The sequence below is a fragment of the Momordica charantia genome (assembly GCF_013281855.1).
Source record: "Momordica charantia cultivar OHB3-1 chromosome 4 unlocalized genomic scaffold, Mcharantia_2.0 BLBB01000004.1, whole genome shotgun sequence".
Taxonomy (NCBI): domain Eukaryota; kingdom Viridiplantae; phylum Streptophyta; class Magnoliopsida; order Cucurbitales; family Cucurbitaceae; genus Momordica; species Momordica charantia.
In genome coordinates, this window is record NW_028275162.1 from 17703664 (window position 1) to 17728783 (window position 25120).

The 25120-nt window shown below is 36.9% G+C and overlaps 1 protein-coding gene across 6 annotated transcripts; it reads left to right on the forward strand.

The window, feature by feature from the left end:
• Window positions 1–13011: 13011 nt before the first annotated feature.
• On the forward strand, window positions 13012–24103 carry LOC111023869 (uncharacterized). Of its 6 annotated transcripts, none has more exons than XM_088122737.1 (14): window positions 13012–13336; window positions 15053–15143; window positions 15289–15373; window positions 15603–15744; window positions 16380–16452; window positions 17650–17719; window positions 20895–20940; window positions 21056–21305; window positions 21388–21593; window positions 21717–21791; window positions 22627–22687; window positions 23036–23116; window positions 23672–23689; window positions 23770–24103. In XM_088122737.1, the coding sequence occupies exons 1-14, from the start codon at window positions 13200–13202 to the stop codon at window positions 23779–23781; spliced, it is 1347 nt and encodes a 448-aa protein (XP_087978863.1). In that variant the 5' UTR covers window positions 13012–13199; the 3' UTR covers window positions 23782–24103. The 6 variants fall into 6 exon arrangements, with proteins under 6 accessions (XP_087978863.1, XP_087978862.1, XP_022157056.1 ...); XM_088122736.1 differs by having other exon boundaries at window positions 13014–13336; window positions 23610–23689; XM_022301364.2 differs by having other exon boundaries at window positions 13016–13336; window positions 15603–15672; window positions 23610–23689.
• The last annotated feature ends 1017 nt before the right edge of the window (window positions 24104–25120 follow it).

A 25120-nucleotide genomic window follows, 5' to 3' on the forward strand; every position in this document is an offset into this window, starting at 1 on the left:
TAGTTTGTAGTAAGTACGCACTATGGCCTCCATTTGAGCTCAGTTCGGTTCAAACCATGTAACGTTGTGCTCAAATAAGTTGTGCTCTTTATTGATGTAGAATGGTGGTTATATACAAATATCCTTTCTTGGAGGGGATTTTACATTTATTGAAAGTAAAATCTCAGGTGTTCGGCATTCCACGGATAAGGTAGTAGCTTTCCTGACAAGTCAGCCAATATGTAGGCTCTTGGGCATATCACATCCTTTATCTGGTAGGGATTTTCTCATGTCGGATTGAGAGCTCCAACGTATTGTTGAATCTTCTAAAGAATTAAGTCGTTTATTTTGAAACTACGCGACTTGACTCTAAAATTATAGTATTGAGCTACACGGTTCTAGGATTCTATGAGCTGAAGTTGCAAGTTGTTCGTCGTTCTTCTAGTAAGTCAAGGTTGAGCTGGAAAGCCTCATCATTCACTTCTTCATTAAAATCTTCGATCCGAGCTATTGCTGACTTCCTCTGGTACAACTGCTTCCGAACCAAAGGCTAATGAGAATGGTGTCTGGTTGATCGAGCTCTTAGGTGTAGTTCGGTATGACTAAAGAACCTTTGGCAGTTCCTCTGCATATCTGGCTTTGCGGTCTTTAAGCTTCAATTTTTAGCCCGTCCTTTATGATTTGTTGATGGCTTCAACTTGACCATTAATTTGTGGGTGCGCTTTTGAACTTCACATTGTCGAGTTGTTTTCCATTGTCTATAATAATTGCATATGGAATGCTGAAGCAACAAATGATGTTGGTCCAGATGAAGTTAGTGTCTTAGCCTCTGTCACTATTGCTAGTAGCTCGGCTTCCGCCCACTTAGTGAAGTAGTCAACTTCAACAACAGGGAATTCGGTTTTCCCCCAGCCTTATGTTAATGGACCGATCAAGTTAATCTCTTATTGAACAAAAGGCTATGGGCCAGAAATGGGTGTCAGGAGCTCTGGTGGTTGGCTGAGCAAGTTAGCGAACTTCTGGCATTTGTCGCACTTCCGAGCAAAGTCCTTGGTATCCTGACTTAAGGTCAAGCAGTAATACCCTTGCCTGATTATCTTTATCGGCCCCCAGAGTGGTTGCCTCAAACCCTTTCATGTACCTCGCGCATGGCATAATGTTCCTCTTCTGGGGCCAGACATTTGTGTAGGGGGAGGGAAAAACCTCGCTTATCAAGCTTTCCCTTCTTTAGCACATAATGTATTGCTAAACGACCGAGCTTTCATGCCTATGCTTGATCCTGAGGTGGATTGCCAATAAGAAACTCCTTGATGGTTCTATACAAGTCTGGCACTTGAATCTATAAATCCATTAAGTTAGACTCCAAGATGGAAGGTGAATTAAGTATCTCCACTGGCACCAACCTGGCAAGGTCTATTTCGTAGGAAAACTCTAACTTTTCAAGGGCGTCAACATTAGTATTCTCGGACCTCGAAACCTGATGTATCTCGTACTTGCCTAGCTCGTCGAGTGATAACTCCCCAAAAGAGAGTTATTTTATTAATAAATTGGGTTAATTTGTACTTTAATGTGAGGGTGTTTGTCTAAATCACATGCTTAAGTGAGAAATTGAGTGAAAAAAGCTGATTATCATGTTCTAAATCCTCATGTTGCTAAATTTACACAAGTTTTTGCTTTTTTTCCCCTATTTTTTGTTTAATTTTGCAACATCTAGAAGTATTGAAAGCAGAGTTGTAGAAGCAGAAGGAATTGCTCGGGATTTTAGAAGCTAGAGCTCCCGATACTGGAGCATCGCTTGTTGCAGAAATTCCTCAGCATCACAGTAACAAGTTTTACGCGGAATTTTTACTGATGTCCGTACTACATGTATTTTTATCAAGTTTTGTCCTAATTTTCAAGGGATCTATAAAATAAACAAGATGAAGGTTATCTCATTATCAATCCCCAAGAGAGAATAGATCACAAGAGAGGAAAATATTCCAAACACTGTGCTGAAGCCAAGGAGAGCAGACCCTATTTTCGAGGAGGAGCTAACGATAGAAGCTGGAGTCACTGGGTTCTTTATTGAGCTCGAGGTTTCAGCGGGTTTAAAAACATTATTTCACTAACTGATTTGTTTTTTTTTTCTTGACCCATTGTATCCTTCCCCTTCTCCATGAGCTAAACCTCATTTTCGAGGAATATCCTTTGTTGTAGCTTGTGAAAAGAAGCCTTCTAGTCCATTTTTACTATTGATAAAAAGAGTTGTCTTAATATTTTCATCTAATTGATTATGTTGGCCGCCATTATCAATTTGCTTGTGTCTTATATGACTCGAAAGGGTGTATAGGAAGCGTGCTATATTATATTTGTGGTTCATTACTCTTTTCTAGCAAGTCCTTGGATGCTTAAGAATAAGGGCCACCTAATTATGCTTATAAACTATTCTTTATGCTTGTGTATTTAGCAACGAAAGTTGTAGATATTCATTTAAAGTCTTGGAAGGGAACCACATCGGTTTGAGCATCAACTGCGACTTTATGCTAGAGCATCTTCTGTGAGCGAGCAAAAGCATATAACAATCTCCCATGTTCTCATCTCATTATATGTTTCCTCTTTTATGTTCATTTTGCTAAAGCATTTCTTTGCATTATCTATTTCCCCTTTTATGTTCATTTGTTATTATAGTATTTCTCTTCTGGAGTTTCTTTCTGCGATTTTATAATTTTTTTTCTTAGATTTAGATATACAACCATTGATTATCTTTTATTTGCATTTTTTTGTATCTTTGAACGCATACTTAGAGTTAAATACATAGTTCTTATGGATTGCGACCTTATTTGTATTACAATTGACCAATATAGTGTACACTTACACTTGCATTCACATCGATTGTGGGCACGCAACAACGAGCAACCCTCTGACTTTGCTCAAGTACTTTTCCATCTTGGGATCATTAGTCTGGTATTCCTAGATAATTTGATTTAGAGTTGTGAATTGCTGTATATGAGGAGATCTGACACTCCCAAGCTTCTTGTCATTTGCAGGTTGGCAAGTAATGCTTCATACTCCGCTTCGTTATTTGAAGCTCGAAAGTTGAAAAGCATAATGTGTACCCGAACCTCAAGCCACCCGGTGTGGTAAGTAACACTCCAGCGCTGCATCATTTGTCGCTGGAAGAACCGTCGACATACATAATCCATGGCTCTGGCGCTTCCTCGTTCGTCCTGGTCGGTGGAGTTAGCTCGGCTATGAAGTCGGTTATAGCTTGGCTTTTGATGGTTGTCTGTGGCTCAAAGATGATATCATACTGAAGGGATGGAATCCCGGAGTAGATGCAATAGAACGCATTCTTGAATTTCTTTTGAAATTTAAAACATGGAAAAATATAAAATAGGGAAGACTCTTCTTTGTGTAAACCCAATAAGACAACATCACTTGATCTTCCGTGCTAAGTCTCTCGGTCGAGATTTTGGATTGTGGGATCTAATTGCAAGGGATTGAGAGAGTAAGAGAGTTGAGAGATTTTTTTGCATAACCTTAGGGTTCAGCTTACTTTATATTTATAAAGGGAAAATCCTAAGATCATCAGGGTATTTTATCATTTTGGATATATGATATCTTCTCCTGAATCTAGATGAAATCCTAAGACTATCAGGATATCTTCTTCTTTTGAATTCCTAAAGGGAATTCAATTTATAGAAAATAGGGATTTTTCTTATCCATAACATTAGCCCCCTCTGTCAAAATACATAGTATTAATTTTGAATCTTTATCCAAAATTAACATATATTTATATAATGTATCAATATACATTATATACATTCTCTTATATAATTTGAACATTTCAAATTATTTTATAATTCTTGATCCTCGTTTTACTCGTTGTGAATTAACAAGGGCACGTAATGGACCTACAGATCAGAAGCTCTAACGATGCGAGATTAATCAGTAAAACTCATTAACCGAGTTAATCAACGTTCGTTAACTAGGGGTCACTCAATTAAAGACCCACAGCTGCACTCTTCTCACTGCAGAATATTTTCGTATCCCTATATACGACCATTAATGGCAAGTTAATCCTTCACGAGTGCTCGTAACTCTAGCTGGGTCAAGTTACCGTTTTACCCCTGAGTTACATCTTGCTTCTTAAATACAACTGCTCCTCTACTGAACAACTCGATTGTGGTCCGACCAATAACCGGAAGTCCCTTTCAGGCCAGTGAAAGAGTGGGGCCTCTTGTTCAAGTCCTGGAGTTAACATGTAAGGGAACACTCATCTACTTCCCTAAAGTCGGGAAGAAGTGAATTTCATCTTACGTAATTATGTTCCCAGCTCCCCACTCAGTCTCGTCCCCAAAATGGTAAAATTAGTGAGTCAGCAACCCAGACTACTCTCACCCATAAAAATTAAATGACGATCCCTAATAGGCAGGAGTCCATAACCCTGCTCAGGATTAAGATCAAGTTACCTAGTCATCCTGTGAGATAACAATCTCTTGACTAACAGTATTAGAGCCAATGATTAATTATTTCGCAGTTCAGTCTTATACAAACTCATTGTATAGGATACCCTCACTCGCATGTCTCTACATGAACGACCTAGACAAAGTCGCTTGTAACTATTAAAAGCGGGTCATATCTATACTGTTACTAGGACAAGATACCTAACCTTATCCATGTACTATAGACCATTTAGGTTATTATTGGAATATTATCCACTTGTATATCGAATATATACGGTATATATACTGTATATCAAATATATACACTGTATATTGAATATATAATGTATATCAAATGTATATTGTTCTACTTACATTAAATAACATCGGATCTTAGTTTATTGAATATATTATATATTGAATATATAATATATACGAGTAATTCAAAGAAATAATAAATAACTTTTATTAATAATAAATAAAATGTTTACAAATTAAAAACTCACAAGCTCGGGGGTTAAACCCAACACATACTTACCGAGCTTAAGTGCCCACTTCATCAGTAGGTCACCGGCCTATGGAATACCTAACGGCAAGGAAAGTTTGTCAGTACTGTGACTGAATGAGCTATGAAGTATGGGTGAAGCTGCTGAGCTAAGGTAACGAGGGCTAGGGCGAGATTCTCTATACATGGATACCAAGTCTCGTCATCTGCCATTGCCTTGCTTCTATAATAGATGAGACTCTAGCATCTGTTCTCTTGCTTCACTAGGACTAGAGGAAGAGCTTGTTGATAAATTTGTCTTTTTACTGCAGAAAACATACTGTCGGGACATGTTTAACTGTAAGAACAACCCTTTTTCCTTCATATTTATAATAAGCACTTGCATATTCTTAATTAAAATATATATAAGAAGAATATTTCTGGGTGAATTGCAATATGGAGTGTTTGAAGTTAAATTGAGATAAAAGTGATCAAATTTGGAAAAAACTTACAATTTTCCACTTGCAGGGATTATACACTTGGCTCTATTTAGGCTTACTAATCAAAACGAACATTTTGAGTATGAGAGGCATGGAAGTCATCTCACATGTGATTTGCTTTAGCAAATTTAGCCTAGTCCAAGTCAAATTCGTGCAGTTGGAAGAATCTCAACCATTTCCTCCTATTTTGACGGGGAATTCAAACCAACTTGAAGCCCTATATAAGAAGAACCTCCCTCAACTGTCCAACAATTAATTTAGCACTCAATTCACTTCATTTTTAGCCCTAGATGATATTTTAATTTCGTTGTTCTTTTCCCATGTTGTTATTTCATTATTTTTGGAAACCTAGCCCTAGTAAACAGTTGTTTGATTTTGTTCTTACTTTAATTCAAGTTCATTTTATTTGTTCTTCATCTATTTCAGTACTTTAACATTCTTTATCGAGTTTTGAGCTTCCTTCAAGCTCAAAAGAGAAGAAGATTAAGCTAGAACTAAATGTACTTAGTTATTCTTTAAATTAATTAAATGGATTTTCTTTTATTTCTTCGAGCGTTTTTCTCTCTTTAATTATGCACGAATTTAGTTTTCAGCCTCTCTGTGGAATGTCTTAGCAAAAATTATTTATTTTTAACACAGTCGGGAAAAAGCCTAGATTGCAGATGGCGCAATTCTAGGTTGGTTTCTAAAAACTTTTCTTTAGATCATTTTTTAGGTTGGCCAATGGGAAATTAATCTATGCACTAAAGCCTAATACTGAGAAGGTTAGGTTAGGTAAAAGATTAGGAAATCAATATGGGATGTGACTTATACATAAATGCATAAACCACGGTCCTAGACATAGGCCGTTTCCCATAAAAGCAAATGAGTTGATAATTACATTTAGGATTGTAACCGTACATAGATAGTAGGTTGTCTTGGGCTTTAAAACAACCAAAAGCGATTTGTGGAAGAGTTGAACTCAGATTTTCAGAAAGTGACAAGTAGCGCCTTGCGGTTTTTCCTCAAGTGTGTATTTTCTTTCAAAACTAAAATAGGAAGCAAAGAGGTTATGTTTTATAAAGAAGCTTGATATTTGCAAACCCAAACCATAATTTTATCACCCATTTTTACCCATAAACTTCGATTGCAGTTTGAAACATTTTATTTCATTAAATTCATTTTGAAACAAAAGTTCCTATGGATTCGACATTGGAATTACTTCCTTATATTACTTGTGATCATATACGCTTGCACATGTGTCTTATCTTTTAAGGTAGAGAATATCCCGAACACTTGTCTCCTTTGACAGGTTTTGATAGTAGGGGTGCCGAACTTAGGTAGGTCTTGAGCTGGTCAAAAGCGATTTGACACTCTGGTGTCCATTCGAACTACCCTTTGGTCTTCAGTACCTTGAATAAGGGAAGACACTTGTCTGTTGAGCGCGACACGAACTTGTTAAGGACTGTTATTCGTCCATTTAGACATTGAAGTTGCTTCAAATTCTTTGGAGGTTCCATGCCAAGCATGAAGGATGTGAATCCCGAGCGAGAGCCGTAAAATGTGTTATTGAATTTTCCTTTGAAATTTAAAAACATAGAAAAAACTAAAATAGAGAAAATGAGTTTTCTTACATTTGAAGAACGCTTTCTCCACGTAAAACCCAAGTGACACCCCAAGGATCTTCCTTGCTATATCTCCGGTGAGGAACCGATTTGTGAGAACCGAGATGGATTGAACGCTTGAGAGAATTTGTGAGAGATATCTTTTTGTTTTGCCGTGCAGGGGAAGATGAAGTAGAAGTGCAGAATACTTCAGCACTTTTTAACGAAAAGTGACGTGAGGTAACTCCCCACGTCACAACAACTTCCCACTCCCCTGCAGTTTTGCAGGGGAGTTTTAATTAATTTAATTATTAATCTAATTAATAATTAATAATTAATCTAATTAATAACTAATTAAATAAATAAAAATTTTAATTACATAAATAATTAACAATTATTTATTTAACCTTTAATCAAATATCGCATTTTTAATTAAAAACTATATATTGGATTCAAATGCACCTCTCTTGTATAACCTATGAACTTAATGTTCATCTTATCTACATTAATTTTAACATATAGTTTTAATATGAGTTCAACTCATATTAATTATATTATTTAAATCTTATTCAAATATTTTTCTCATAATATATAGTATTAATTTCGAATATTTATCAAAAATTAATATTTATATAATGTATCAATATACATTATATACATTCCCTATTATGAACACTTCAAATTATTTCAAAAATCTTGATCCTTGTTTTACCCGTTGTGAGCTAACAAGGGGACCTAATGGAGCTATAGATCAGAAGCTCCAACGATACGAGGTTAATTGATTAAACTCATTAACAAAAATTAACCAACATTCGTTAACTGCGGATCACTCCACTAAAGACCCGCAGCTACACTCTTCTAACTACATAATATTTCGTGTCCACGGAAATTGACCATTGATGGCAAGTCAATCATTCATGAGTATTCGTAACTTCAGTTGGGTCAAATTATTGTTTTACCCCTGAGCTACATCTTGCACTTTAGTACCATTTCTCCTCTAATGAAAAACTTGTTTATTGTCCGTCCATTAAACAGAAGTCCCTCTAGGGTTAGTGATAGGGTGGAGCCTCTTGTTCAAGTCTCGAAGTCAGCATTTAAGAGAATACTCATCTACTTACCCTAAAGTCGGGAATGAGTTAGTTATGTTCCCAGCTCCCACTAGGTCTGTCCCCAAAGTGGTAGGATTATTGAGTCGTCAACCCGGGCCACTCTCACCCATATAAATCAAAGGATGATACCTTATAGGCAGGAGTCCATAACTCGCTCAGGATTAAGATTGAGTTACCTGATCATCATATGAAATATTAATCTAGTTAGTTTACAGTGTTAAAACTAAAGATTAATTATTCTGCAGTTCGATCTTATACAAACTCATTGTATATGATACCCCCACTCGCATGTCTTCACATGAACGACCTGGATAGAGTCGTTTGTAACTATTACAAAGCGGGTCGTATCCATAGTGTTACCAGGATAAGGTAGTCCAACCTTATCCATATACTATAGACCATTTAGGTTATTATTGGAACATTACGAGGTTAATTGATTAAAATCATTAACCAAAATTAACCAACATTCGTTAACTGCGGATCACTTCACTAAAGATCCGCAACTACACTCTTCTAACTGCATAATATTTTGTGTCCACGGAAATTGACCATTGATGGCAAGTCAATCATTCATGAGTATTTGTAACTTCAGCTGGGTCAAATTATCGTTTTACCCCTAAGCTACATCTTGCACTTTAGTACCACTGCTCCTCTAATGAACAACCTGTTTATTGTCCGACCATTAAACAGAAGTCCCTCTCGGGCTAGTGATAGGGTGGAGCCTCTTGTTCAAGTCTCGGAGTCAACATTTAAGAGAATACTCATCTACTTACCCTAAAGTCGGGAATGAGTTAGTTATGTTCCCAGCTCCCACTCGGTCTGTCCCCAAAGTGGTAGGATTATTGAGTCGGCAACCTGGACCACTCTCACCCATATAAATCAAAGGATGATCCCTTATAGGCAGGAGTTCATAACTCGCTCAGGATTAAGATTGAGTTACCTGATCATCATATGAAATATTAATCTAGTTAGTTTATAGTGTTAAAACTAAAGATTAATTATTCCGCAGTTCCATCTTATACAAACACATTGTATATGATATCCCCACTCGCATGTCTCCACATGAACGACCTGGATAGAGTCGTTTGTAACTATTACAAAGCGGGTAGTATCCATAGTGTTACTAGGATAAGGTAGTCCAACCTCATCCATATATTACAGACCATTTAGGTTATTACTGGAACATTATCCACTTGTATATCAAATATATATGTATATATTAATTATATATTGTATATCAAATATATACATTGTATACTAAATATATACTGTATATCAAATATATATTGTTCCAGTTACATTAAATAACCTTAGATCTTAGTTTATTGGAATACGAGTAATGCAAAGAAATAACTCTTTCTTGAATAGATAATTTGTTTATTAATTACAAATACACGACCTAAGGGCACAAAACCCAACAGAGACTTGACTTTCTCTAGATTAGCTTCTATTCCTTGCTCGTTCACTATAAAGTCGAGGAACTTGCCTGATGATACCCCAAAAGCACATTTAGTTGGGTTGAGCTTCATCTAATACTGTTGAAGTACATTATAGGCCTCTGTTAGGTCGGCGATATGTGAGCTTGTTTTCTTGCTTTTGACGAGCATATCATTAATGTAAACTTCCATGTTGTGACCTAACTGTTTCGCGAACATCTTGTTGACCATTCGCTAGTAGATCATTTTGGCATTCTTCAAGCAGAAAGACATTACTTTGTAGTAGTAAAGCTCTTGGTCAGTAACGAAGGAAGTATGTCGTTGGTCAGGCTCGTGCATTTTGATTTGGTTATAGCTGGAGTAGGCATCCATTAAGGTTAGTAGTTGTGCCCAGCTGTGGCGTCGAGTAGTTAATATATTCGTGGAAATGGAAAACTATCTTTACGACATGCTTTATTTAAGCTAGTGAAGTCTATACACATTCTCCATTTACTATTTAGATTTTTTTTTAACTAGAACGACATTAGAAAACTAGTCAGGGTAGAAAATTTCTTTAATATATTCAGCTCGTGAAAGTTTGTTAAACTTGTTCTACAATAATTACACTCCTCTCACTATTTACAAGTCAGCGTTTATGCTTAATAGGTCAAGAAGATGGGTCAATATTGAGGCAGTGAACCATGATGCTCGAGTCAATGTCGGACATGTTTCATGCGACCAGGCGAACACGTGGGCATTTTATCTTAGGAAGTTGATGAGCACGTTCCTATCGATGGCCCCCAACTTGGTGCCAATGCTCACTTATTTGTCAGGGATGAGCAATGAAACCAGCTCAAATTTTTCAGTCGGTGTGCCTCTGTTTTCGATGTGGTCGTCTTCATTCAGCTCGGACCCTTTAGAGATGGTTGCGCAAGTAGAGGATCCTTTTAGGGTGGCCACATAGCATTCCTACGAGGTCTTCTGCTCCCCTTTAATTACTCCCACACCCTTGGAAGTCGGATATTTGAGCATTTGATGGTATGTTAAGGGGATAACTTGCAACGCGTGGAGAATAAGTCAGCCGAAGATGGCGTTGTAAGTTGACTTGCCATCTATTACCACGAACTCGGCAACCTATGTGATGCAAGTGTCTCCCTCATCAAAAGTGATGGAGAGCTCGATGCACCCCTCTATAGTGACACTTGAAAAACTGACTAGGGGAGTCAAGCTTTTCTTCAATTAAGCTCTATCCCAGCCAAAAGCTATGTAGGTCGAGAGAGATAGAATGTTGGCAGAAGCGCTGTCGTCTACTAAAACTCACTACATCGTTACATGGTCAATCTGGGGAGCTATAACTAGCGCATCATTGTGAGGCAAATGGATGTCTTGAAGGTCAACATCCGAGAAAGTTATGGGGCAGGCTTCTAGCTTTACCTACAGCGAGTAGATCTCATGCCTAGCTTCTCGAGCTAGCTTTTTGCATTTGTGGCCTGACTGGCCCTCATTAGGCCCACTTTGAATAGTATTGATCACTGAAAGTTGATTCTCATGCTTTGGAGGGGTCTTGGACCTCTCCATTTTCTCATCTTTCTTAGCTTTATCTTTATCATTTGATTTGGGCGGAGAACCGCGTTTGGAATACTTGTGGTCTTTGACAATATGATGTCTTCACCCTTGATAAACTTTGTAGCTCAATCGAGGCAGGCCCTCAAGGTGGGTTTAGGTTTCTTTGCGAGTGACCAAGTTAACTTCTAATAGGTCACCCCGTTACAAAATGTGGTACGAGCGAGCAAGTCAGTACAATTCTCCACCTTGATTTGCTCGACCAAAAACCCTTTGATGTAATCTCGAATAGGCTCTTTTGGCTTCTGGCGAGTGGAGAAGGGGTAAGTATATGTGTGCTTGACATCCCTATGTGCCGCGAACTGGGCCATGGAGGTCTTCTGTAGTTGCTTCCAGGTCGAGATGGAGTAAGGCATAGCCGAAACCATTTCTTGGGCGGTTCTTGCAGGATGATGGAGAAATCTCTACACTTCGTCGCGTCTGAATATGTGTGGAAGTCCATGATGGACTTAAAAGTTTTGGAGTGGTCAATTGGGTCGGTTGTGCCATCATACTTGTTGAAGGTCGGCAAGCAGTTTTTTTGAGGAATGTCATGAACGAATGGTGGTTCTTCAGCCACATCATCATCAGAAGTCGACTCGCTTTCTTCAAGTCGCCCTTGAGCTCATTGATCAGGTCTCTTTTGAGTTGATTGAACTGCATTTGCAAGCTTAGATTGCCCAATGATACCTCCGGATGGACCTTTTTAAGCTTTTGTCGTCTCCAAGCATGGTTGCGGACGATGGTGTCTCTTAGGTCTTGGTTGCCCCCTGCCTTGGAAGGTTCAAGGGATAGCGCAGACAGAAGATCCTGGTCATGCCTAGGTCGGTCATTACTGCCCAGAACCAGTTTTTTGACATGCTAGTGGTTTTGTCGCTTCTTGGGACCACCGTCCATCTTCTGCTTGCCTTTCCTGGAATCGTGAGGGATCTTGGGCTCTGGCAGCTCGAGAAACAGCATCCTGACATTCAGTAATACCTGAGTCATGGTGTCCATACGGGCCTGCATTTGTGCTATCAGGGTTTGCAGCTCGGACGACAGGACCTCCTCTATTGGCGTGGATTTAGTCTTTCAAGTATCAGCTCGGGTCTTTGGTTTAGTGGGTTTCGGAGGTCGGGTTACCTCATTCTCAGCTTTACCATTATTCGGCAAGTTTGGATCTCTGAGATTGCTGTTACTTGAAGTTTGGGAACCGTCAGCCATTGCAGAGAGTATATAAAAGCTTTATTTCCATCGGTTTCCCACAAATGACACCAAATGTTGATGCGAGATTCTCCTGAGCTACTGAAGGTCAGCCACGTGGCAACGAGGACGAGTTGGCGAGGTGCGACCTTAAGCAAGAGGGACTTGCAAAAGGAACAAACACTTCGACACTCAAGTTAGAAGAAAAGCGCGGGCTACAGTAAGTTGTTCTCGGAGCAGAATTGCGTACCTAAGTCGTGAGGTGGAGTGTCCCTTTTATAGGCAGTTGGGGGGGGGGGGGGAGGGGATAGGCCGTTGTAACCACTTCGACCGATGGTTAGGTCTGTCGGATCCCTAGGTCGATGGTCGGGCTTAAGGTCGAAGTCTTTAGGTCGGCTTGTAGAACTTTAGGTGAGTCTTCCCAAGTTCTAGTCTCCAGCTTGCTTCTTAACCAGGTCGGTCTATCCTATCAACTTTGTTGACTGCTTCAGATGATATCAAGCTAAATTGTCGGGTCCATGTGTCGTAGCGTATTTTTCCCTCCAAAAACGCCAATAGGAACTTAGTTTAGTGGTGACGGTACTTTGCTCATTTCTTAGAGGTGGGACCTAAAACTTGGGTGGAATGAAGTTGACGAATTAAAATGAATCAAAAGGGTATTTTCGTCAAAGAAAATAGACTATTTTCAACGCTTGCTCATTAACGCCTCTTTCGTTGTTTAGCGTAAAAGCCAAGCCTTGAAACCGCTCAGGAATCTTTGCTATGCTATGCCCCACTTTCCACTTCCCATTTCGCCATTTCCATTTCCTCAGTTTCTGCGTTGCAACATTTTGAGAGAGAGATAGAGAGAGGAAAGTGGCTCTCTCTTTTGCTCAGTGTTCCTCTGCCCCTAACAAGTGAAGAGGGAAACTGTTTCTTGGTATGGTGGTAGAGACCAGAGTATTGACATGGCGGAGGGGGTTCAAGTCCCTTCAGGCTCTGGCAGCTCACGGTTTTCTTTTATCCTTCACGCTTTTGGTTGCTCTCAAGCTCGACCAAGCCGTCTCCTACTCCTGGTGGTTCGTACCTCTCTCAATTTCTTCTTCAACTTCTCTGCAATTTCATTTTGCAAAATAATTTGTGGAACCCATTTCTATTTTCTTGTGATTTGAGCTTTTATAGCTCTAAATTCTCAAGTGGTTTTCTTGAGAGGGTGAATTGGAGTGTATGTGTTGATGTTTTATCGGTTTTGTTTGGTGATCTTATCTTTTTTTTTTTTATCTTTTTCTTTTTTGCGCCCCAAGGAAATTAGAATATGGTGAAGCCATATTTCGTTTTTACTTGAAGCAAAGTTGCATTGTCTTTCCGCAATTTCTGGTGGCCCTGCTCTGTTTAAAACACTGTTTTAATGTGGTAAACTTTGGTAACCGAATTCAAGGCTTTGTTTCTTTGGGAGCGAACCACATTTAAAGCATTGTTTTTTTTTCCTCTCTCTCTCTCTCTCTCTCTCTCTTTCTTGATGAATGGGTTTCAATAGTTGTTTCGCAGTTATTTCACTTTCTGGTAAGTATGGAGGGACCTACATATGGGCTTGGGGTTTGAACTTTGAAATAAAGTTATTTAGCAGTTATTTCACTTTCTGGTAACCTGCAGGTGGGCCCCACAAAAATTAAAATTCCTCTGATCATATTTTTTGAAATTTCAACTATGTTTGCTTGTTGAAAAGAAGGTTACGGCAGTTATTTTTACTCTTGGTCCATTTTGGTGGTGAATACCAGAAAGGAGGAGACTCAGAATCATAATCTGACCATTAAAAACTGGCTTTCTAATGCCTGTCATTACATAAACATGCCTTTCTAAAAGGAAAGAAAGTCCTATCTTATGAAACTAGGATTGCTGAATATGTTGTGAGCCTATGATATTTTGAGTCTTGACTTAGGGTTGTGGAAGAATAATGTACAGGCTTAACTTGAATATAAGGGAGGCCGGAGGCCTATGAGATACCAAGTCTACAGATAGGCTTTAATCCATTTGTGAGGGCTATTTTGAAGTTAAGGTTCAAATATATAGACTTGAAGAGTGTCTTCTTGGGCTTGGTATTGGGTACTATACAGGCTTGGATTCCTTTTTCTCTTAAAATTTGTTTGGAGGATTGGTTGCGTTTACCCAGTATTATTGAGATGGATATTTTAAATGTAAATTTGTACCTGAAATTGTATACGTGCATCTACCATGAACCACAAAATTATTTCTTGTAATGTAACTGCAGTCTGCAAACTACAAAGTGAATTTAACGTTTACTGTTTGTTTAAGCTTTAGATGTCCTTTTCTTGATATTTTACTTTAACTTCCAAATTTTCATGCCAGCAAGGTGGTGAAAATAATGAACTACTGCTTGCTTGTCTTGTCTGATGGGATTAAAGGGGCTCAACAGTTATGATGTGTACATACGAATGGAAATTACATTCCAATTTGTGCACAACATGGTTTGTTTAACTTAGCTTTATAGACGTATGGAGATTTCTGCTTCATAACGACTGAACTGCCATTAGGCGAACAACGTAAATAAGGAGAAGATTTGTTGTTGTTTACTTGAAAGTTGGAAAACAGCAAGCATAATTTGACACAATGTTTTATTCTGCAAATCTACCTTTTGGGTTTTGTATTGCATCTACTTTTTTGTATTTTACTCGTTGGACCTTTGTGAGAATGCATGGGAAAAGTCGCTCCCCACTCCTTCCCAATCTTAACATCTAAATTTACCGATAGATTCAAGTTTTCATTTTTCTCTTCAGGATTGTATTTTCACCTCTATGGCTTTTTCATCTAGTTGCAGCAAGAGGCAGGTTTTCTCTACCTGCTCCAACCATGCCTCATGACCGTTATGTATGTGATTTATCTACTTTGTTATTTAGCCTCATTATTCATTCTAGCCATTTCTGTGCTTGTACATATCTGAGATTTACTTCTCCTTTGTTTTGATTTTCCTATGTAAAGAACAAACATTTAAACATTCCTCTCTGATACACAGTGGGCACCGTGGCATGCTGTCATGGCAACACCATTACTTGTTGCTTTCGAACTACTTCTTTGTATATTCTTAGAGTGCAGTAATGGTAGGTTGCCTCTTTAGTCATTAACTTATTGTTTCTCCTTGGGTTGGTGGGGTGTTTGTTCCCATGTATTTAAAGATATTCATCCATGTAGGCTTATAAATGGAGATGAGATCAAGAGACTTGGATTTTCCACCAAAGTCTGCACATTAATAGGGGTCCAGTAGAATAAAGAGATTATTCTGTAATATTCACATGTAGTTAATCATAATGTAGTTTAATTTTACTGCAGTTGTAAATTTGAAGATTGTCTTTGTTCCCCTCATGATATTTGAGCTTGCAATTTTGGTCGATAATGTCAGGTACAATCATTTTATTCCACAAGTTTTCCATAAATTTTTGGTCAATTGTTTCTCTTTACCTCCAGAAAAATGGTAAGTTTAGTAATTTCTCTCTCTCTCTCTTTTTTTTTTTAACTTCTGGAGAAAGAAACATTTTTATTTATAATGTAGTACAAAAAAGACGACGATGGGGCATTGTCATACACATGGAGGAGGCTTACATGAATGCACTCCCAATTGGCACCAACATCTAACAAAGAGTAATTAAGAAAAGATTTACAAAGATAGCACCATTTCGAAGCTAGCGAACCACCTTTTCCCAAAATAAATAGTTATCCACACGACTATATTGAAAGTTCCTCTATATATTTCGTGCCAAAGTTACCAAAGAAGGGTCTTAATAGCATTGTACAAAGAATTTTCTTCTTTTCTTAACTATAATATATATTTATCAATGAAAAGTTTCTTGTTAAAAAACAAAAAATGCTTCCCCTTTACTATTGCATTGCTCCCAAAACATAGAATAGTCTGTATCTTGACTGTTATTGACTAATTGTCCTTACATTCCAAAAACTGTAAGAAAAAAGGTTATTCCATTACTTTTTCAGAAAGAATTAAACCTTTAGTCATTTGATATTTCAATGTTATTTCTCTCACTTTTTCTTCGAGATAAAATACTTTAGTAATTTTCCTCGTATGATATTCTTTTCATGAATTTTTCCTTGTAGGATGTGTAAAGCCTTACTACCTGGAGATGAAGAAGACAATGTAAGCGACGAAGTTATATGGGAAACACTTCCTGTAAGTTACGTTGGAAAATTCTTCTTTTGCATATATTAAGAGTTGACTGTTTGTTGATCAAAATTTTCGTTTGACAATATTTCAATAGTATCAATAATTTATCTTCCTCTTACTGATTGTAGCTTAAATGATCTCTTGAAGAACTGGATGACCTTTTTGTAACTCCAGTTTTGGGACTCTCTCTTTTGTATATTTCATCCTATCAATGAAATATTTGTTTCTTAAAAAATAAAGTCAATAATTTATCTTCATGCTGTTGTCTGGGCAATATTGTGTAGGCTTTTGTGTGCTGATGATTGTGAAACCAACACTTTCTTGTAGCACATTACCTTAGACTTGCTAAACATCCTGCAGTTTCATCAATCATTTAGGCTGAATTTTCCATTCACTGTATAACTCCTTATGCTATACAATTGAAAATGATTTACAGAAGCCGGGACTACAGTGTGGTATCATCACCGGAATAGGTATCCTATTGTTATTTTGAAGGTTTTCGTGCTTGATGTGGACATAGTTAAAACTTGTCTATCTAGAAATTGAACCGAGTAGGAGGAATCAATTAAAAAACTAAAGAGATTAATCATCTAGCTGAGTGTGATACATGCTAAAGCAGTACTCATACATACATATATATATATATATATATCTTTTTTGAGGAGAAGTACTCATACATATTAAACATATATATTTTACCCATTTAGCAACTGTTCTTTGCTGGCAAATGGCATTGGACATAATGGGCTTGTGCTCTGGTGTCAATTATTTAGTTGCGATGTGTTTCATCAGAAAACATGCTAGATAGGTTTAATCGACAAAGTCTTGTTAATTTTAGGTTTTCATCCCAAGGTTCAAGTTTCCATACTCTTACTTGTACGTTGTATCTTTGTTTAGGAAAAAAGTTATTTCATCCGGAAAATAAGATGACGATTTATTCATCGGTACCACCAGTATATGAATCTTCCTGCTTATTCTACTTGAAATCCGGATACATTTTTTGGTTATGATCTAACATATCCTTGAAAGACCCATGTAATGATTACCTTGCTTCTTGGTTATCCTGTATAACTCTTAGTAAATTAGGCCATATGGTCCATCATGCTCAAGCATTTAGTATTTCCAAGTTTGAGTTCTCTCCCTCTCTTCTAAAAAAACGTTTCCTAGATATTTTCATACTTAGTTATTCATCTCTGGTTCCAGCACTTCTGGGTCTCAATTTCCATGGTTTTCTTCATTGCTGCAACCCTGTTCACGCTTCTAAAGCTATGTGGTATGTTCATTTCTTCTTAATTTAACTATTTTGATACCTTAGAGTCGTATCAAGTTAATACTCTAATTACTATGAGGTCCATTAATTGCAACATCTCAACTGTCTGATTGTTCTTTTTATGGCTAGAGAGAACATTTATATTTCTCTGGAACTACTTCATAATGTGTCTTCAGAATATCAAAGCTCTTGCATCAAGTTCTTTTTTTGGTTGGTTGTTACTATTATCTACTTTTTCGAACCTGGAATTTTCTTGCAATGATTGTGACCTATTAGTTCCTTTTTTTTTGTTTGTGTGCAACTGGAGTATTTAGTGCTAGATGGGAAACAATAAGCGTTTTAGTGCATTTAAAAAGCTTTTATTGGAAGCTTTTTCATGAAAAAATAATTTTAATAATTTTAGTTTTATAGACGTAGAGAAAACAGAGGATGCATAGGATAAATTTTTAAATTTAGAAAACTGACCTAGGTTTTTGATAATAACTTTGTTTTTAGTTTAAACTAATGACCTGTCTGTTCTACTTTCTACTTATGGCTTGATTTTTTCTCATTCCCGAGGAGCAAACTATTGAAATATTTGCCAAATTACAACTGTGCTCGAAGGCCCTTTCTTGGATGAGGAAATTCATAAAGCGGTCGTGGGTTTGGGAAATTTGAAGTCTCTAGGGCCCGATGGGATGACAAATGAGTTTTATAAAAAAGCATGGAATATTTTGAAATTCGATTTGGTAGGGTGTTCCATGATTTTTTTTCAAAATGGGATTATCAATAGCGGAACCAAAATTCTTTTCTCACTACAGAACTGCATCAAATGGCTTAGAGCATCCCCCTAGATACTAAAAAGAAATCGGGAGAGCGGGTCATCTTGGCTCTCATTAATCTTAATGGAGATCGAATAGATGCAACCCCAAATCTATTTTCTCCATTTAGCACCAAAGCCCTTAAGCTCCAAAATGGCGTCTAGGAAGGTCCAGTGTACTTTGTCACACACTTTTTCAAAGCCTACCTTCATAAAAGGGCCTTTGGTCTTTCTTTTTTTCTTTCTCTTTTCTTTTGATAAGAAACAGAACCATATATCCAAGAATGAAACAGCCAAAAATTAAACAGCCTAAAGACAGAGGGTAGAGAAAACCCTCCCTAACGAAACAGCCAAAAAGAAACAGCCTAAAGAAGGGCAGAGAAAACCCTCCCTAAAGAACTATACAATCACCACTTTCCAATCATGTATAATCGAGTGTAGTAATTACAAAAAACCTTCTTCGTCACTTTCCACTCCCCTGCCACTACTGAGGCAATTAAAATGGCATCCAATATTTGTTGGCCTTCTATTATGAAATTTCAAAGTTCCTAAAATGGTGAAATTTGCTCAGGTCTTTGGCCTTCAGAACTCTCAATGCTCGGGACAAATTGCAAAGGAAGTCTCCAAATTGATCTTTGTCCCCTCTGTGTTGTATCTCTTCTATGAAGACAATGGGTCTCTGGATTATTTATTATTATTATGTTTTCTTTTATGAAAAGTTGAGTTTTCATTGAGAAGAATGAAAGAAGACAAAAGAGTATTAGAAAAAACAGCCCAAGAAAAGAAAAGGGGCCAAACTAAAAGAATGTACCCAATCAAGTAAGATCAAACTTAGAGAGTAATTACAAAAGTCTTTGGACATTTTAGCCCAAACGAGAACATGAGATTGAGCAAGATATCACACATCCTCCCAAGATCTCTCAACCCCTCTAAAAAATCTTGTTTTTTCTCATGATCCGCAAACTCCATATAATAGCTAGACAACTTGCTTGCCACAAAAGCTGACCTCCCTCCCTAAACAGAGGGTGATTAGAGCCCCCTCCAACATGAGTTGCAGTTTCTTGCATGAGCAAAGCGAACCCCAGAAACCTGAAGCAAACAGTCCCAAACAGACAAACCAAACTAAGAAGAGGAAAAGAGCGGATCGAGATCCTCAGCGGCTTCCTTGCAAAGAATACAGCACCGGGGCCCGCTTAAAGCAGAAGAATGCCTCGAGATGTGGTCCAAAGTATTAACCCTTCCATGTAAGACCTGTTAGACAAAAAAATCTAACCTTCTTTGAAATCTTAACCTTCCAAAGCGAAGAAAAAATAAAACAGCGAGAGGGAAGGGAGCCCACCACACATGAGTAGAAGGATTTGCTGGAAAATCCTTCTAGAAGATTAGGGGACCACAGACGAGAATCCCTCCTCGGATTAACAACAAAGTCCCCCAACAAGGCCAACAGGGCCATGAAATATGATGTCTCCCTATCGGCAAAGGACGACGGAACCAAGAATAAAGAAGAATGGTTGCCTAACGAAGACGCAAAATTGATGCCACCGGCCAACCCCTTATGGAAGAAAGGTGGTATAGGCGAGGGAATAAAAAAAAGGATGATCCTTAAGGCACCTATCCTCCAAAGTAAGTATTAAGTGTCATCCCCCACCCAACAATGAACAAACAGAGAAAAACAAGGGAAGCCAAATGAGATGGCTAGCCACAGATTCTAGAAGTGCCTTTAGAACCCCCACCGGACACCATTAATATGGATGAGTACCATACTTTCTTGCTATTACCTTATTCCATAGAGAATCTGTCTCTCACGGTAAGGGCCATAACTCTTTTAAGGCCTCATTACGCAGTCTCAGTTTGCTCATAGGGGATGGGCTTTCATTTCATAGGAGGTAGGTCTCACTTGTGTTTGCCTTATCGTATTGACGATTGGATGTTTGGGAGGCTGGGGTTTCAAGGGCAAGCTAAAAATTATTTGGAATTCCATTGTCCGAAGTCTGTATGGTACTTATAGGTGGAACACAATGTTAGGCTTTTGAAGATAATATTTCTTCTTTTGAATTTTTTTTTTTAATAGTGTAAAGTCATCTACAATCTTGGTAGATTTCAAACCACAGAAAATTCTTTTGATGTTTATTAACAATTCGGAGGCTCTTATTAAGTAGTTCCGGGGGTGCCCTCTACCCCAACCCTCAGGGCTGTTCTATGGCTTCCTTTTTTTGGGAACTAACCCTAGGAGACTTGTTCTTTTTTTTTTTTTTTCTGTTATTAAAGAGTAAAAATTGAGAGACTCAATAAACCTGTACATAGACTGATATAAAAACACACTTCTTTTTTATGCCATCAAGGGAAATGATCATTGTTCTACTCTTATTCCTGATGCAGGCGATGTAGCAGCTTTGGGCTGGTGGGATTTATTTATAAATTTCTGGTAACTGTGGCTTTGAGTTTGAATCTATTGACATTTATTTTTCTTTCCTTGCATATTGAATTTTTGTTCTTGAGAATTTCTCATGTAAAAAAGTTTCGTCCCTAAAAATCTGCAGTATAGCTGAGTGCTTTGCATTTCTTGTTTGCACGAAGTGGTATAATCCTATGATTCATAGGCACTCTCTCATTAGAGAATCAAGTTCATCTTCGCTGACTATTAGATACCTTGACTGGGGTAGAGGTGTGGTGGTTTCTTCTGACGAGGATCGGCACCAAGTAAGAGTTTGTAACCTACAGGATATTGGTGGACACATCATGAAGGTTCCTCTTATCATTTTCCAAATCCTGCTTTTTATGCGCTTAGAGGTAAATTTGATTTTCAAAAGTGCATACAAATTAGAAAGTTCTTTAGCTTCTTGATTTCTCATTTAAAAACTTTCAACTTCAGGGAACCCCAAGGAGTTCTTCATATATTCCTTGTCTCGCTCTGTTCTCTCCTCTTTTCTTACTGCAAGGAGTGGGTTTCATATTTGCAGCATATAGATCAATGGAAAAAATTTTAATTTTATTGTTTGGTGCTCCTACTTCTGTAAGATACCTTGACCTAAGATCAAAGGCTCGTGAACTTTTAGGATTCATGCATCATGGATCGAGGTAACTTCTTGTAGTTTGGTCTTTTTCTTAAGTTGATTCCCACTTATGAAACTTAAATTGAATGTAAACTTTACAGGATTGTAGATATTTTCATTTCATAATCAATTACTTGATTATTTGCAGGTTGCTAGGTTGGTGGTCAATTGATGAAGGTAGTCAAGAGGAGCAAGCTAAACTTTATTATTCTGGAGCTTCTGGGTTTGTTTTCGACACTACTTGCCGCAATTTGATTCTCAGTATAAGTATTTAATTCAATGTTTGGTTTCCTGTTGTCTTTTTGATAACCGGGGTATCAAGGTGCCCCATTCTTTACATTATAAAAACTTTCTTGAAGTTGATCCATGAGTTGAAAGCAAATTACCAGCTTCCTCGAATCTTATGTTCAATATAGGTGATTTGGTAGGAATCTTATGTTCAATATAGGTGATTTTATATCTACCGTACATTCTTACTTTTTAATCATTACATTGATAGGCGTATCTAGTTTAAATTATAGGGTCTCTTTTATCTGCAATGAATGAATGATTCAAACCATATTCTCGATTGACATGTGAAGTACCTTGAAATGAAAAGAAATTGATGAATTTTCTTTGCTTGATACCAAAAACAATCCTTTTATATTTTGATCTTCTGGGTGATAATTAACATTCAGTTACAACATTCTCACTAGCTAACTAGCAGTCAGTTCTGATCTATGTCCATAACGATGAAGCAGATTCTTGGTGGTGCATTGTGCATGTTAGTTTCTGTCTCAAAATTATGAAATTGCTTTGTTTCATTTTTTTTTCTCCTAATGATTTGGTTCTTTATGGGTCTGTCCAGTTTTGTCATTGAGTTAATAATCTAGAGGAGCGTATTATAACTTTTCCATGTTTGTGATATCTAAATTACATCTTTATTGGTGATTGAAGAAATTTTGCTTTACTTGAAGGACTTGTATGTATGCCTAATTATTTTTCCTTGTCCTTGATACAAACAATATAGTCTTTATTATTTTCTCTTTCTCATCCCTGTCTTTACTGCTATAATTTAGGTACGATACTTTCACACCAGAGAGTGTAAAGAAAATGACCAAATCCAAACTCGTTGATGAGGTAACTAAAGCTGTTTTTTTTTTTTTTTTATAAGAAACATTTCGTATTAAAACTCAAGAAATAAGCATAGCATGAGGTGGAGGTTGGAGGTCGCCCTCCCCACAAAATAAACCAAAGTTGCTTTCCCCACAAAGAAAGCTGTTTCTGCTTTGAACGCTTACTTCTTGTTCCTGCGTATTTACTGATAGATTTGTGATAAATATTGATTAAAGCGGGCATATTAAATATCAACTAATTTGGGGCCTAAAATTTTCTATTACATTCTGGTCAAATGAATTAGCTGGAAACTAATCTGTTTCTGAAGTGTTTTGCCAATATTGGATTTTTAATTTTTGTTTTTCATTCCAGATATGGAGATTACAAGCTGCATTAAACCAGCAGACAGAAGTTACGAAATTCAGCCGACAGGAGCATGAAAAAATTCTTAATGTAACTTCTTCTGACTTGATTATTTCTCTGCTTGCTTAATACTGTGCTATGTTTTACATATCAGAGAAAGAGAAGCTGTTATTTCATGGATGGAAACCTATAAATGTTTTACCGAAGTGAACAGCGCTGATTATTGTTTTTTTCTCTTTAAATTAAAAGTTTGAAATGAAAACCAATTTCCTTCATAATTTGAAAAATGTTTCGTATAAAAAGCCGACCTCAAATACCTTTTCTTTGTCAGAAACCAAAAATAAGAACCCCAATTGTAAAATAGGAAATTGTTATCAAATGAGGTTGAATTTGATACTGTTTGGCTCAATAGACTCCAGGACAAGCTTTAAACTTACACATTTTAAGATTGTTTTTCAATCTCAAAATGTAGCTTCTTCGTGAAATTAGCTGAGGTGTGCATAAATTAGTTAGGGAATTAGAGTGATAAATTTTTTATTTTCTTGAAGAAATTTATTAAATTGTAAATTCCTGAATCTTTCAGGAAAAGATTCTTTGCAGAATATGCTTTGATGAAGATATTGATATGGTTCTTCTTCCCTGTAGGCATCACATTCTCTGCAGGTAATTTTTTCCTTCCCTTTTGGCTTTAACTTGAGAATTTGCTGTCAATTTGACTGAGTTTTTGTCAAATGGGATTTCAGCACTTGCTGTGAGAAGTGTAATCGATGCCCAATCTGTCGGGAATCTATCGAAGAACGACTGCCTGTAAATGATGTTTGGTAGAACAGAACTAGAAGCGCTGGATTGTTGCTTGTGATTTTTTAGATGGGACAGGCATCAACAGTGTGTAACATTTGATTTATATACAATTTGAAAGTTCACTGAGTGTAGAGTTCATTTTGATATGAACACTATGATTTGGACTGTAATTGAATGAGAAATGATCCTTTCAACCAAGATTGCCACATTCACTAAAATGTTTAGCTTATTTTGGTCATCTCAAATGTAATTAATATTTGAACTGGGTTTATTTGAGTCATTTATCTTTAATTTTTTTAGTACAACAAATAGCGTGGAGGATTTGAACTCGTAACCTCTTGGTTAGACACAGGTGTTGTTGAGCTACATATTGGCATGTATCATTAATTTAGTTTTAGTTCAATGTCATATTTTCTTATGAAGAGGCGGCTTGCACTAATTAGTTTCTATAAATTGTTGTATAATACTTGAAAATTTGCTCAGAAAGAAACGTATGCATTACATTATAAGAAATATAGATTTTTAATAATTAAAATGGAGTTGATTAGCTTCAAATTCAATTTATTTGAGGACAATGAATGAGCCATTTAGGATTTGATTTATTTGAATCTAAGGTGGTTTAAGATGACTAAGGATAAATTAAAAACTTTGTTTAGAGACCATTTCTAAGCCATATAAGAGCAAGACATTTATTAAATTTAATTAGGGGTTCGTTCTATCTTGTCTTTGAGGTTTGAACTGATTTCTATTTAGTTCTTGAAGTTTCAAAATAGATATGTTTCGTTAGGTTTGAATTTTGTTTTCCTTTGGTCCTAAGAGTTAGATTTTGCTTCTATTTTGTTATTGAGGTTCTGGAGGTGACGTGTTTAATCTTATGAGATTTGAATTATTGGTTTCTATTTGGTTATTAGCTTAGTTGACTGTAAATTAAAATTAATGAAAAAATAATATGGTAATTAACATAGATTATTGATCCTATGACAATACTGTTGGATGTGTTGTCTTAAACTCGTAGTTTGTATTTATGTAAAAACAAATGTATATTCAATAAAGTTTTATTCAATAAATTTGTTGTTGAATTCATAGCATTGATTGTCTAAAATCCAATAAACTAAACATCCAAGGTTATTATCATGTATCGGGACAGTATATATACTGTGTATATATTTGATATACTGGGTATATAATTGATATACCCCTGATATACGAGGTATATATTTGATATACCCCTGACATACAAGTGGATAATATCCTGTGAATAACTTAAATGGTCTATAGTATATGGATAAGGTT